Source organism: Leucoraja erinacea, chromosome 20, assembly GCF_028641065.1.
Source record: "Leucoraja erinacea ecotype New England chromosome 20, Leri_hhj_1, whole genome shotgun sequence".
NCBI classification, from domain to species: domain Eukaryota; kingdom Metazoa; phylum Chordata; class Chondrichthyes; order Rajiformes; family Rajidae; genus Leucoraja; species Leucoraja erinaceus.
The window spans coordinates 30,606,547-30,619,584 of NC_073396.1; the positions used below are offsets into that span (position 1 = coordinate 30,606,547).

The 13,038-nt window shown below is 41.6% G+C and overlaps 1 protein-coding gene across 2 annotated transcripts in view; it reads left to right on the forward strand.

Moving 5' to 3' along the window:
- ppl (periplakin) overlaps positions 1-12,576 on the forward strand; it is a 67,067-nt gene extending 54,491 nt beyond the window's left edge. For both annotated transcript variants that reach the window (XM_055651771.1, XM_055651772.1), the window contains exons 18-23: positions 752-945; positions 2,675-2,825; positions 4,455-4,538; positions 5,221-5,331; positions 7,092-7,184; positions 7,846-12,576. In XM_055651771.1, the coding sequence (XP_055507746.1) occupies positions 752-945; positions 2,675-2,825; positions 4,455-4,538; positions 5,221-5,331; positions 7,092-7,184; positions 7,846-11,184 (3,972 nt within the window). In that variant the 3' untranslated portion in view covers positions 11,185-12,576. The remainder of the gene's footprint in view (positions 1-751; positions 946-2,674; positions 2,826-4,454; positions 4,539-5,220; positions 5,332-7,091; positions 7,185-7,845) is intronic.
- Positions 12,577-13,038: the final 462 nt, after the last annotated feature.

Here is a 13,038-nt window from a genome sequence, read left to right on the forward strand (position 1 = left end):
GTGCGGTATTCTAAGATGAATACGTCCATAAAAGAGCTGAAATGCAAGGAGACATAAAAAACTGCAGTGCTGGGGTCTTGTGTAAACACACTGGTGGAGGAACTCTGTTGGTCAGACAGCATCTGTGAAGGGAATGGACTGACGATATTTTGGTTTTTTTTTACACTGAAATTTATGAATAGCTCTTCTGGTCTCTACCTCTGTAATCTTACCAGTTGCTTGCTATTCCTCTTTATAATCTAAAAATGTTCTCCTTGGAGGAAATCGCTATTTAAATCCATACGCTTTGGTGTCCCAATTTTATGGCATTGCCTTTCCATTTTTCCCCTTCCCTCCTATAACCCAGTATAATTATTAATTATCACCTTCTGGCCATTTTAATGCATTGTCACTCTTTTATTCAATGTTCCAAACTGCCCAATCCAAGCAACGTTAAGTTTGGATTCCCTTAATTTACGCATGTATCTTCTAATTGTCTCCTACCTCCTGACTTGAATTAATATCCACCTCTTTGCCCTGTATAATCTCTTTTAATTATTCCATCAGCTTGTAGTCTATGTGGTTAAGCTTTCTTCCTTCTGCATATTTAATCATATTGCTTCGTGCTAAACTTGGCTGCTTTCTGCTACCCGGGTTTTGTCATTCTCTGGCATTTTTAGATTAGCTTTGGGTGTGGACAATGAAGCCTCTTCCTGATCTTTCCCTGTTCCTCGGTTGTTTTTAATCATCCTTTATGTTACTGTTGTAAAAGGCCATGCGCATCGATCTCAAATCCAAGAAGCCCATCCTGCAGGAGGCGGAGCAGAATCTGAATTCGGTGAAGAGAGCTGGCAACGTGCTGGCAGACAACTTTCAGGAGCACTGCCTTGATGTTGAGCGGCAGGACACTGACGTGAAGAAACTCAACCAACGCTATGACAATATCGACAAGCAACTGGACAGTCGGTTGGTTTCTGCTTTCTACTCAGAACCATTCTCTGTGTTAATATTCAGCCCAGCACAGTGGCGCAGAGGTAGAGTTGCTGCTTTACAGTGCCAGAGACCCAGGTTCGATCCTGACCTTGGGTGCTGCCTGTACGGGGTTTGCACGTTCCCTCTGTGACTGTGTTGGTTTCCTCCAGTTTCCTCCCACACCCCAAAGATATGTAGGTTTATAGGTTAATTGGCTTCTGTAAATCGTCCCAAGTGTGTAGGATAAAACAAGTGCATGAGTGCGCAGAGTGCTGGTCAGTATGAACTTGGTGGGCCGAAAGGCCTGTTTCCACGCTGTATGTCTAAACTAAACATTGATTTACTATTGAAAGGTAGAACTTACATTGATATAGCATCATTAGGTTTAGGTTTATTATTGTCATGCATTGAGGAACAGTGAAAAGCTCAGGATAGCCTTCTGCAGCCAAATTACTATTCAAGTTGTAGTTTCAGGAGCCAAGTCCTGCACAACCAGATTGATGCATGACAATGAAATAACGCGTGTGGCTGTTTGTGGATGAATATCCCAGGAGAATAGAAAGAACCACTATGATAACCTTCAAGATGGAGTCATGTTTTTGAACTTGTAAAAGCAGATGAGCCTTGGTGCAATGTTTCAGCGCAAGGCAGCACGTTTGAACTTGCTGTGCTCTCTCAAAGCTGTGCAAGAGTAACAAAGGCTGGAAATCGGAAATAACACCAAAATGTTAGGAAAATTCAGTAAACAAAGCTATGATTTCAACTTGATGACCTTGGAGTAGAGGAGGCTAAAGGAAGAACTGATAGAGTTTCAGTTTAGTTTATTGTCACGTGTACCGAGGTACAGTGAAAAGCTTTTATTGCGTGCTATAGAGGTGTCCAAGATAATGAGGGGCATAGAGAGAGTACATCATAACAGAAGTGTCTAAAGCTAGAGAACAAAGATAAGATTAAGAAGTTTAGAGGAGATCAGTGGAGACTTTTTTTCACCCTGAGAGTTGCACTGCTGAGGAGGGTAATAGTGGCAGGTACTCTCACAACATTTAAAGAGTATCTAAGTGAGAATTTCCTAATGCATGGATGTTTACAGTCCAATTGTTGATAAATGACAAGAGTACATTTAGGGACTGAGCATCATGCAGCACAAAAATAAACCCTTCCGCCCACCATGCCTTTGCTGACCACTCTGATCATCATCTAAACCTTAATCCTCACACGAATTAATAAATGCAGTTGACATTCATAGCCTTGACTGGTTTGACATAACAGGGATAAAACACCCTGATAAAGACTATGTATTTTTAAAAGACAATGTTTTTTTTTAATGTTAAATCGCCTGGATATTTTAATAGTCCGGTGTAAGGAACCTTTAGATTCTATCCTACTCATTGGCTGCAATAAAGCTAAGTGAAAGAAGAGAACCATTCTTTTTTGGTGTTTTGCCCATTTTTTTTATCATTAAACCATGGGCAAGTTGCAAACTTGTCCTAATTAGGAGTCTGATATCTGCGGGCCAGCATGTGCAGGCTTGTAGTTACCAGTCTTCAAATAACATTTGAGTTGACGAATGTACTTTTGAAAAAAAAGTGGACTCATTAAGTTTTGGTTTAAGTCTTTAAAGTGCTATGTTCTCTTTACATGTTTAATGAGTTGCAAGAGAGGAAATGCAAAATGCAATCACAGGAGTGAAATACTTTACATTTCCCTGTCTCCTATTTAACAGGATTGAAAACCTGCAGAAGGCCAAGTCGTCATATTCCAGTTTCCGGAATGGTAGCGATACTTTGGATAGCTGGCTCTCCAATATACCAAACTATGAGCCCCAGGAACATGACAGCACCAGAACTATTGATAATAAGCTGAATAAACAAATGGTACAGTGTTCAATCAAAGTATAACAGTACATGCACTTGATTAGCATTTGGCTGATCCTAAGCTGTGGTTTTAACAATATTTCAAGATATTATCAAGCATTTCAGCTTCTCAACTAAAGCAGTATCTGCGCATTCATGTAGACCATTTTATCATTAGACGCGGGGGGGGGGGGGGGGGTTGGAATCTGTCAAGAAAATGGGACCTACCACAACAAAAGCTACGAGTAAAAAAAAAGTATCGATTTTTACCATGGCAGCCTTTTTTTTACTCGCAGGCATTTTTTAGCATATTGAAAAAATGCAGCGACCTAGCTGAGGCCTAGAGTACGCGGAGACCACTCTCGAGCATGAAGGAGAGTTACGAAGACCTCCTACGACCTCGTGCCGACCATGCTGCGAGTATGAGTCGAGGGCAAACTCGCCAGAACTCGTGGATTAGGTCGCCCATGTGGGACAGGCCCTTTACATAAGGCACATTTTTTTGTAGCAGTTGTCTGACCAAAATCTTCCAGTAGATGTCTGCATCAAACTGCGTGGGGGGGGGGGGGGGGGGGGGGGAGAGACTGGTGACCAGATATCCAGCTTTAGCACAGTGGAAGAACATGCAACAGGTTGCAACTAATTACTCGACTTGAAGATCTAGATGTGCACATCTGATGATCTATTAAAATCATTGACCGTCGACCGTGGTTCGACCCGTGAGGCATCACCGCCACCGCGAGGCTTCACCGCTGCCGCTGCTTTGCTGCCGATGAGAAGCATCACCACTGTTGACGCCCCACTTCACGCCTCCGTGGTGCCGACTTGGCCCCCAGCCGCAGGCTGCGCTGCCCCGGACGGGCCCAACCCAGGCTTCCATGCAGCGATCCGCGAGGCATCGAGACACCGGCACCTCGTTAAAGGCCTCCGGCCGTGCTCCTAGTCCACAGTCGTGGCCCTTCAGGAAGGATTCAGTTTCTGCAGTTGACATGCGAAACCTGTTAATCTTGTGTTGCCATTTTCAGGGAAGAAGATGAGGAATTCCTTTAGTCAGCGGGTGGTGAATCTATGGAATTCATTGCCAAAGAAGGCTGTGGAGGCCAAGTCAATGGATATTTTTAATGCATGGATAGATTCTTGAATAGTACAGGTGTTAGGGGTTATGGGGAGAAGGCAGGAGAATGGGGTTTAGAATGGAAGATAGATCAGCCATGATTGAATGGTGGAATAAACTTGATGGGCAGAATGAACTTATGAATGTTTGAAAACTACCCCAGCACCCCGTCTAGTGTTAGATACATCAAAAATGCTGCCCACACCAATCAATTTCCTGAAGAAATGATATATATTCTCAGTGAATAGTTCAGGTAGGAAGTAGTTACATGGAATTGGATTCATGATGACTTCACTACGCATCTTTTTTTTGAGAAACTTCTTTATGAAAATTAAAACCATTACAATTTTAATGAATTGTTGGGTGGAAGATTAGAGAGTTAGTTTTTGTTGGTTATCATCCCCTTTACCCAGCGTAGATGTTAAATACAAATCCTCCCTCATGGATTAGTCTGTTTGTTAACTAAGCAAACAATATCAAAAAGTTGCATCATTCACATAATATCAATATTAACTTTATTTTCCCTTTTCAAACAGAATCTTTTAACTGAAATTACCAACAAAGAGCCAGATCTGGCAAAAACAATCACCAATGCAAACCAGTATCAGCAGGTAGCCCAGGTAAGAAATTAGCTGGCCAGATACTGGTCGAGTAAGCAGAGAACTGTCAGCTAGCCTGGGATAGGCTCAAAATGCTAGAGTAACTCAAAGGGTCAGACAGCATCTCTGGAGAAATGGAAAATGTGATGTTTCGGGTCGAGATCCTTCTTCAGAGTCAGGGAAAGGTCTCCACTGTCAAGAGAGGCCAAACGCAAATTGGAACAGCACCTCATATTTTGCTTGGGCAGCTTACAACCCAGTAGTATGAATATTGATTTCTCTAATTTCAAGTAACCCCTGCATCCCCTCCCTCTCCATCCCTCCCCCACTCAAGTCATATCAGCTAATTGTCGTCTCATTGTACATGTTCTCACCCAACAAACTGCTAACAATGGCCTGTTTCCTTTATCATCGTTACTTTTTTGCACATCTTTCATTCATTTGTTCTATATCTCACTCCATCACTGTCTATATCTCTCGTTTCCGGACTGAAGAAGGATCTCATAGGGCCAGGGGGATGGGAGAACTGTTTCTGGAGAGTTTAAAGGAGCAAAGGATATGGGACCTTGGCAGAGCAAATGCTGAAGCATCAGGATTTTCAAACAATTGGATAGAATGTTATGGTTTGACTATATAAGAGAGAATATCTTCACTTTTTCCCCCCATTTTTCTACCTTTGTTTCTCTCCATGGTCTGAACACAGGATTATGAACGTGAAGCAGAGTTGTTTAAATCACTGGTAGAACCAGACAGTGTACGAGCCTCCTCCAAAAAACCAAAGATCACTTCGCCAGCTGACAAAGTTAAAGATGAGGTAATTATTTTATAACATTGCCTGTCCAATGAAAATACGGAGCAGAGGCAGACGTCATTCTAACAACTAGAAACGGAGACAGAGCAATTCAGCTTGGGCAAAGAAGTTGGGCGGCATGGTGGCCCAGCAGTAGAGTTGCTGCCTTACAGCGCCAGAGACCAGGACTCAATTCTAACTATGGGTGCTGTTTGTACGGAGTTCGCATGTTCAGGTATACTAAGGTGATGCTTTAAGCGTTGCCAGGATTTCAGGGCCTGAGCTACAGGGAAAGGTTAGGCAGGTGAGGAGTTTATTCCTTGGAGGCTGAAGAGTGATGAAAACGAGACGTATAAAAACCTTATAGAGGGGAATAGATAGGGTGAATTTACCCAGGCTAGTGGAAATCAAGATCGGAAGACATAAGTTTAAGTGAGAGAGGAAAGGTTTAATAGAAACACGAGGGGCAACTTTTTCCACATTGAAGGCTGTGGGTCTATGGAAAGAGCTGCCAGAAGAGGCAGTTGAGGCAGGTACTACAACATTTAAAAGACATTTGGACAGGTACACAAATAGGAAAGATTTAGAGGCACATGGGCCAAATGCAGCGGGTGGGACTAACGTAGATACAAATGAGCAGATCGGTATGAGCAAGTTGGGCTGAAGGGCCTGCTTCCATGCTGTATGACTCTATGTAATAATGCGAAGAGCGTGGAGTTCTGCTTATCAGCTGGAGGTGTGTTTATCTGGGCCTGTTTTGTCAGGCCACAGTTTTATGTAAATAGTACAATTGCCATTATGATCAGCAAGAGAATTTTGAAGATTGGGACAATGATGTGAATCTCTGGATCTCAAGGATCTCTGAAGTAAATTTTAAATACCTTTGATACTTTTCACTATCAAGATATATTGCCAATATTCCCATACATTTGCTTGTTCTGAATGGATTATTATAACAGGTTTGCACAGCTCCATTTAGAAATGAGTTCTGTTTACTAAAATGGAATTGGATTTTGGAAGTACAACCGGCAGTTCCTATTATGTTGTGCATTTAACCTGAATGTCTAAGAATTAATTTCTGCCCCAGTTGATAAAAATATTAAACAATAATATCTTGACAGCTAGAAATCTGACAACCCTTATTCTTGAGTGAAAATTGCATCCTTCAACATAGCTATGCAGTTCTATAAGGCTTTGGTTAGGTCACATTTGGAGTATTACATGCATTTCTGGTTGCTGCAATACCTGGAAGGATGTTAAGGCTATGGAGAGGGTGCAGAGGTGGTTTAGCAGAATACTGCCTGGATTAGTGGGTTGCAGCAACAAGGAGAAGTTGGAACATCGGGGGTTGAGGGGGGGACTTGATAGAAGTATAGAAAATGATGCGAGGCAGTCAGAACGTTTTCCCCAGGGTGGAAATAGCCAACACTAGAAGGCATAGGTGAGAGGGGAAAAGTTTGAATGGAGATGTGCAGGGCAAGTTTTGTTTTACACAGAGTATGGAATTCCCAGGGGTGATGGTGGAGGCAGATGTGGTAGTGGCACTTAAGAGGCTTTTAGATAGGCACATAGACATTAAAAGAATAAAGGGATATGGATCATGTACATTCAGAAGAGATCAGTTTTACTTGACACAATTTTCAGCACAAACATAGTGGGCCAAAGGGCCCATTCCTCTGCTGTATTGTGCCATGTTCCGTGTATTAAAGTTACTAAATACCTGGAGTGTAGACACAACTTTCTGCATCTGACTCTTTACAATTATTTTTGCTGTCTATTCTCAGGAAATTGCTCTCGCCACTAAGTTCGCAACAGTGAAAAATTCCGCGACCCAACAGATGGGCCATTTAGAGTTTGCACAAAGCTTGTTGAAGCAGGTAACCATCTGTCTTGCTTTTTTGTTTATATACAATGAAAAGAATAAGGTAAAAAGTAAGCATCAATTGTGAGCTAAACGCCACAACTTCTATCATGCATCAAATATTGAAATAGAAATAAGGCTGAAGATTTACCATACAATATTACCATAATTCATCAATCAATACAATAATATTTGCTCAAATAGATTTCTGTAAATGCTCCATGGAATAGGCGGTTCAATGGGGAGGGAAGTGGGGATAACATTTAAGTTTATCAAGTTAAGAGGTCATTAACTTGAAATGTTAACCATTTCTCTCTCCATAGTTGCTGCCTGACACGTTGGACATTTACAGCATTTTCTACTTTGATCTTACTTTTCCAGCTAAATTCCTTGGCTTTTGAGTAATAATTGACCAAATTGACCATTTGGCGATGTCATAAAATATGCCTTAAGTTTATTAGATTGAGTTTAATGAAAGATACATATCACCATCTTGTCTGGGGAATCAAGGGATATGGGGAGAAGGCAGGCACGGGGGTACTGATTGTGGATGATCAGCCATGATCACAATGAATGGCGGTGCTGGCTCGAAGGGCCAAATGGCCTCCACCTGCACCTATTTTCTGTGTTTTTATGTTTCTAAAACAAATGGGCTGATCCTCATTTTTCCAATGCAGCAACCAGAAGAGCAAATGATCCAGCAAAATGTTCAGTCTCAAAACTATGCAGCAGCACCTGGAACAAACTACCAGACAGACACAAAAGTGAACAGTGACTTGAAGCACAGGCAAGAAGTAGAGAAAAAAATCAGTAAAGTACAGGATGAAATTGCAACCCTGAGGAGTCAGCAGCTCAAAGGTTCTTTGGTCAAGAAAGAGGTTGTCAAAAAGCTCGCTGACCCCCAGCTAGATGAGGAACTGCATCGGGTCCAGACATCTTTGGCAGCCGAGCAGTTGCAGAACAAAACTCTAGACAATGAACTGGAGGTCTTGCAGCGCAAGTTGCTTTCTCTGGAGAAACTGCAGAAGGACCCTGCACAGCAATATGTGGTCAAAGAGGTCCTTCGAATTGAACATGACAAGGATCAAGACAATGAGATACTGAGACTTAAGGAGGAGCTTGAAGAGCTCAAAAGACAAAAATCAGCAAAGGAGAATGACATCATCCTGCTTCAGAAACGACTCCTCATTTTGACTGAAGAGAAGAGCAAGGAACAAGAGAAAATCACAGAACAAGTGGTATTCAAGGTAAAGAAAGATCCGGAAATGGAAGCAGAGTTTAACCGTCTGCAGGACACCAAGCAACATGAAAGTCTCTTGCGGCAGCAGAAAGAGGAGGAGCTCAAGGTCCTGCAAGTAAAGCTGAAACAGCTGGAGAGAGAAAAAGCCAAGGAGGAGGAGAAAGTGACAGTGAAGGAAGTAGTCAGGATGGAGAAAGACGCAGATCTGGAGAAGGAGGTTACGAATTTCCGCCGTCAACATGAGGAAGAGATGGCCAAAAAACGCTTGCATGATCAAGAGATTAATGACCTTGGGAAACGCATCAAAATGCTTGAAGAAGAAAAGTCCAAACCAGTTGTCCAGGAAAAGCTGCGTGAAATTGTCAGGCCTGATCCCAATGCTGAGGCCCAGGTAGTTAAACTGAGGTCTGACCTCCTTGAACAGGAGCGATTGTGCAATGATGTCAATCTGGAGCTGAGGAGCATCTCTGATGAAATCGCAATCCTAAAAGATAGGGGCCCAAAAATTGAGATAAAAGACAATATAAAAGAAGTCATAAAGTACAAACCAGATCCTGAAACAGAGCAGGTGTTGGAGAGATTAAGGGATGAGGTGCTGGATAAATCACGACACGTGGAGAGAAGCAAAGTTGAGATAAATCAGCTGGAGAAAGAGATTGAGATGCTGAGGAATAGTAAGCCCGATGTTCAAATAAAAGAAGTTATCAATGAGGTCACTCAGTACAAAGAAAACCAACAAACTAGACAGGAGTTGGTAAACCTCAAAGCCAAGCTTGCAGAAGAACAGAAGAAACAACTGGAGCAAGAGAGCGAGCGATTAAAACATGAAGCGAACATCCAACTGAAGAAGAAGGATCTAGCAAAAGTGAGAGAAAAAGTGGTGCAGCAGGAGGTTGTGAAGGTGCAACAAGATCCACTATTATTGTCAGAATGTGGTTCAATGGCAAATGAGATTGAGCAAGAGAGAAAGCAGAAGGTAAATTTGAGAGCCCAGATCCAGACACTGCAACGCCGAAAATCCGACTTGGAAGAGCAGTTGCTGGAACTTGAAGCAGAGAGAGAGGCTCGACGCAAAGCTGAGCTGGAGGTCAAGAGGTTAAAAATAGAGCTCACTAATATTGAGGAGAAAGAAAAGGAGGTAAGAGATAAAGTCACGTTGAGACAGACGGTTGTTCTGCAGAAAGATCCTATGCAAGAAACAGAAGTGTCATTGTTTAGACTGAACTTAGAGGATGTAAAGTCAAATCGAACTGATCTTGAAAATGAACTTCAGGCCCTGAAGCTGAAGCAGATAGAGCTCGAGTCAACAAAAACCAAGGTAAAAAATGTCTTTACTGAAAAAGTTCAGGTGGAACGAGACCCTGAGACAGAATTAGAAGTTCAAAATCTTCGGAAAAATTTAGAAGCTGAAGAAAAATTAAAACAAAAATTGCAGAATGAGCTTGACCACCTGAAAAATAAGCTATCAGACACCGTGTTCAATGACAAGAAGTCAACGAAAGACTTGGAACATCTGAGAGATGAGAACAGCAACTTGCACAGGGAAATCCAAAGTCTGCTGAGTGATAAACGAAGACTACATTCTGACATCGAGGTCACCGTTCAACAAACTAAAGAAGTCCAGTCAGTAAAGTCAACATCAGTTGTTGACAAAATGGATCTTATGGAAACTCGATTCAAATCTCTACAGAAGGAATTGGATGATATAAGGAAATCGACCGGATCCAAAGAAGTTGAGATTGAAAAGTTGGAAAAGGAATTAGCTGCTCTGAAAATAAAGAGAGAACAGAGGGAGAACAGTTTACGCCGTCACATTGTAGTAATTGATCCAGATAATGGCAAAGAAATGTCTCCACGGGAAGCCTATAACATTGGTCTCATCGACTACGACATGTACATCAACCTTGAAAACCAGGAATGTGACTGGGAGGAGATAACAGTAAAAGATCCTTCAGGTACTTCCACCATCCTCCATGATCGGAAATCAGGAGAGAAGTATTCTGTGAGTGATGCTCTGAAGATGGGCAAGATTACCGAGAAACAGTATAAGCAGTTCATGGACAAGGAAATTACAATCCAAGAATTTTCTGTCTTGGTAGCAGGCAAGCATAAAATGCCACACAATGACATCGCTAAGGCAAATAAACATCAACAAGTTTCCAGTGGCTTTTCTCCAACCAAAGATAAACTGCAAGCGATTGGAGGCATAATTGATGCAGACACGGAAATGAAAATCTCCATCCCCAATGCAGCTAACCGAAATTTGATCGACTCAGACACTGCTCTGAGGCTTCTGGAAGCACAAGCTGCAACTGGTGGAATCGTCTTTATAAAGGATGGCAGTCGATACAATGTAATTAAGGCTGCAGAACTTGGCTTGATTGATCGTGGACTTGAGACGAGACTCTCCAGCGCTGAGAGTGCCTACACAGGCATTGAAAATCCTCAAACCAAGGAATTGCTGCCTGCTATTAAGGCCGTTGAACATGACTGGCTTTACTCGAAGGCTGCTAACTGGTATCTTGAAGCACAGTACTTAACCGGAGGTCTAGTTGACCCTGCCACCTCTGAGAGACGTTCGCTCAGACAGGCAATATCCTCTGGCCTGATTGATGAAGCTGGGGCCAACAGACTCAAAGATGACACCACGTACCTGAAAGACCTGGTGGAACCAATTAGTAAGCATCACATTAATTATAAGGAAGCACTGGATTTATGCATCCCTGACCAAGAAACCGGGTTGCTGCTGCTTCCCGTCTCCTCCAAGTCTAACTGATGAGTGTCTTTCCATCTGAAGATCACAGCACAATTGTCTGCAGCATTCAATTTACCAACTTGCTTGAAAACAGAAGAATATTGTCAAAGAACTCTTGGAAGAAACTAGATGAATTTATTTGGGATGTGGGAGCTACCTGAATTAAAAACCAATGTTAATGTAAACTAACTGCTATTACATAATTCATTTTCCTGAATGCTTTGATCTCATTCTCTAAATTTATTCTCTTTAAATTTTCTTTCACTTCTCTGTAACAAATTTAAATGTAGAATCAACATAAATGACCACCTGCTGTAGTTCAGAATTGTGAGGAATACTCGCCAATAATTTGACCCTCATTGCCATTGGGGATGATGCTTGTCTTCTGTGGGTAAGCTTGGTTGTTTCAAAGTCTGGCTCCAAGTCACAGGCTCCATCTCAGCTGCTTCCCAATGTTTGAGAACTACTTTGCTTTGGTGGTTGGGGAGGCATCCGTCACTTGCTGGGCCCAGCTTCATCTGCAGGACAAACCTCTACAAAAATCAAGTAACAAGCAACTTGACTTTGCAGTTCCAAAAGGATCTGCTTATCTTCCAGACAATGATCGGAGATGTTCAGAAAGCCTTTTAGTCCTCACCTTCTGCTGTGGCTTCCTGAAGAACCTTTTTTGTTGGGGATGGGGCAAAAGGTCCATAATTGGCTCAACCTATCAGAATTTAAAAGCTCATGATAGGATAAAGGCATGTGTATATTCCAACTCCCCACTGGCTAAATATCAAGCCTTTCATCCTTTCCCTAGAATGATAGTTGCTTTTACAGTGTGTAAACTAAGCAAGTGAAGAAATGGAGCTTTAATGTTCAAGGGCATAGAAACTTCTAAAAAAATATGTATTGGCTGTTTTTGAGACTGGAGACGTATTAATACATTTTCAACATAGATTTGCATTTGTCACTAGTGCATTGAAGAGTTTAAATGTATTTGTCTTCCAAAATGACACAAGTCTCCATGCCAAATGAAGAAAAAAGCAAGCAAATGTATTCATTCTGTTTTAGGAATCAATGGTGGAACAAATTTATTCCAAAAACTGCAATTGACTGGAAGGTCCCAACCCCTAATTTTTCTTTCTATAGCAGGGAAAACTTTGGACTAACAATGCTTAAAAAGAAACTATTTTACAGCGAACCCGTTTCAAGCAATATTGTAATCATTTTCATAAAATTAAGTTTGGGTGATTTCTCTTTTAACAAAACGGAACTGTATTCATACAAATAATCCATAACTGCATGAATTAATTACATTTAGTATATTTCTTACCTTTGATTATTTACATTTGTTGCATCGTTTCGGGGATTAGAATAAATTTCAAGGATATGTTTATATTAGAGAAATTAAAATAAAATAAATGGTCTGTTTATAAAATGAGTCCTTCATTTTCTTTGCTAAAAATGATAATTATTAATTAACAAAGAGCCAGAAATTCCAACATTTATTGTGCTAGCTTTTTATCCCCTGTGCACACACACACACACACACAATGCGAGTGCAGGTTTGGCAGTTTACAATTCATGTTGGTGGCTGCTCATGCAACAGGCAATATCACTTGTGTTTTCACTGTAAAGTGCATGTGCTCGTAAGAATTGGTGTGTCCTTGAATGCAAGAGGCTAGCTTTGCCTGAACCTGAATGGTTGTTTCAGACTGAGTCACAGGGGCCAAAAGGTGCCTTAAGGATGTACCTGAAGTCCAGGAAAAAAGTCTATAATCATTGAATATGTTGTGCATGGTACGGGTAGGACCTATCAATTAGGAAGGGAATACCCCCCACGAGTCCTAGTTCCACATGTCCATCTTTGCAGTTACAAAGACGCGTAAGTTC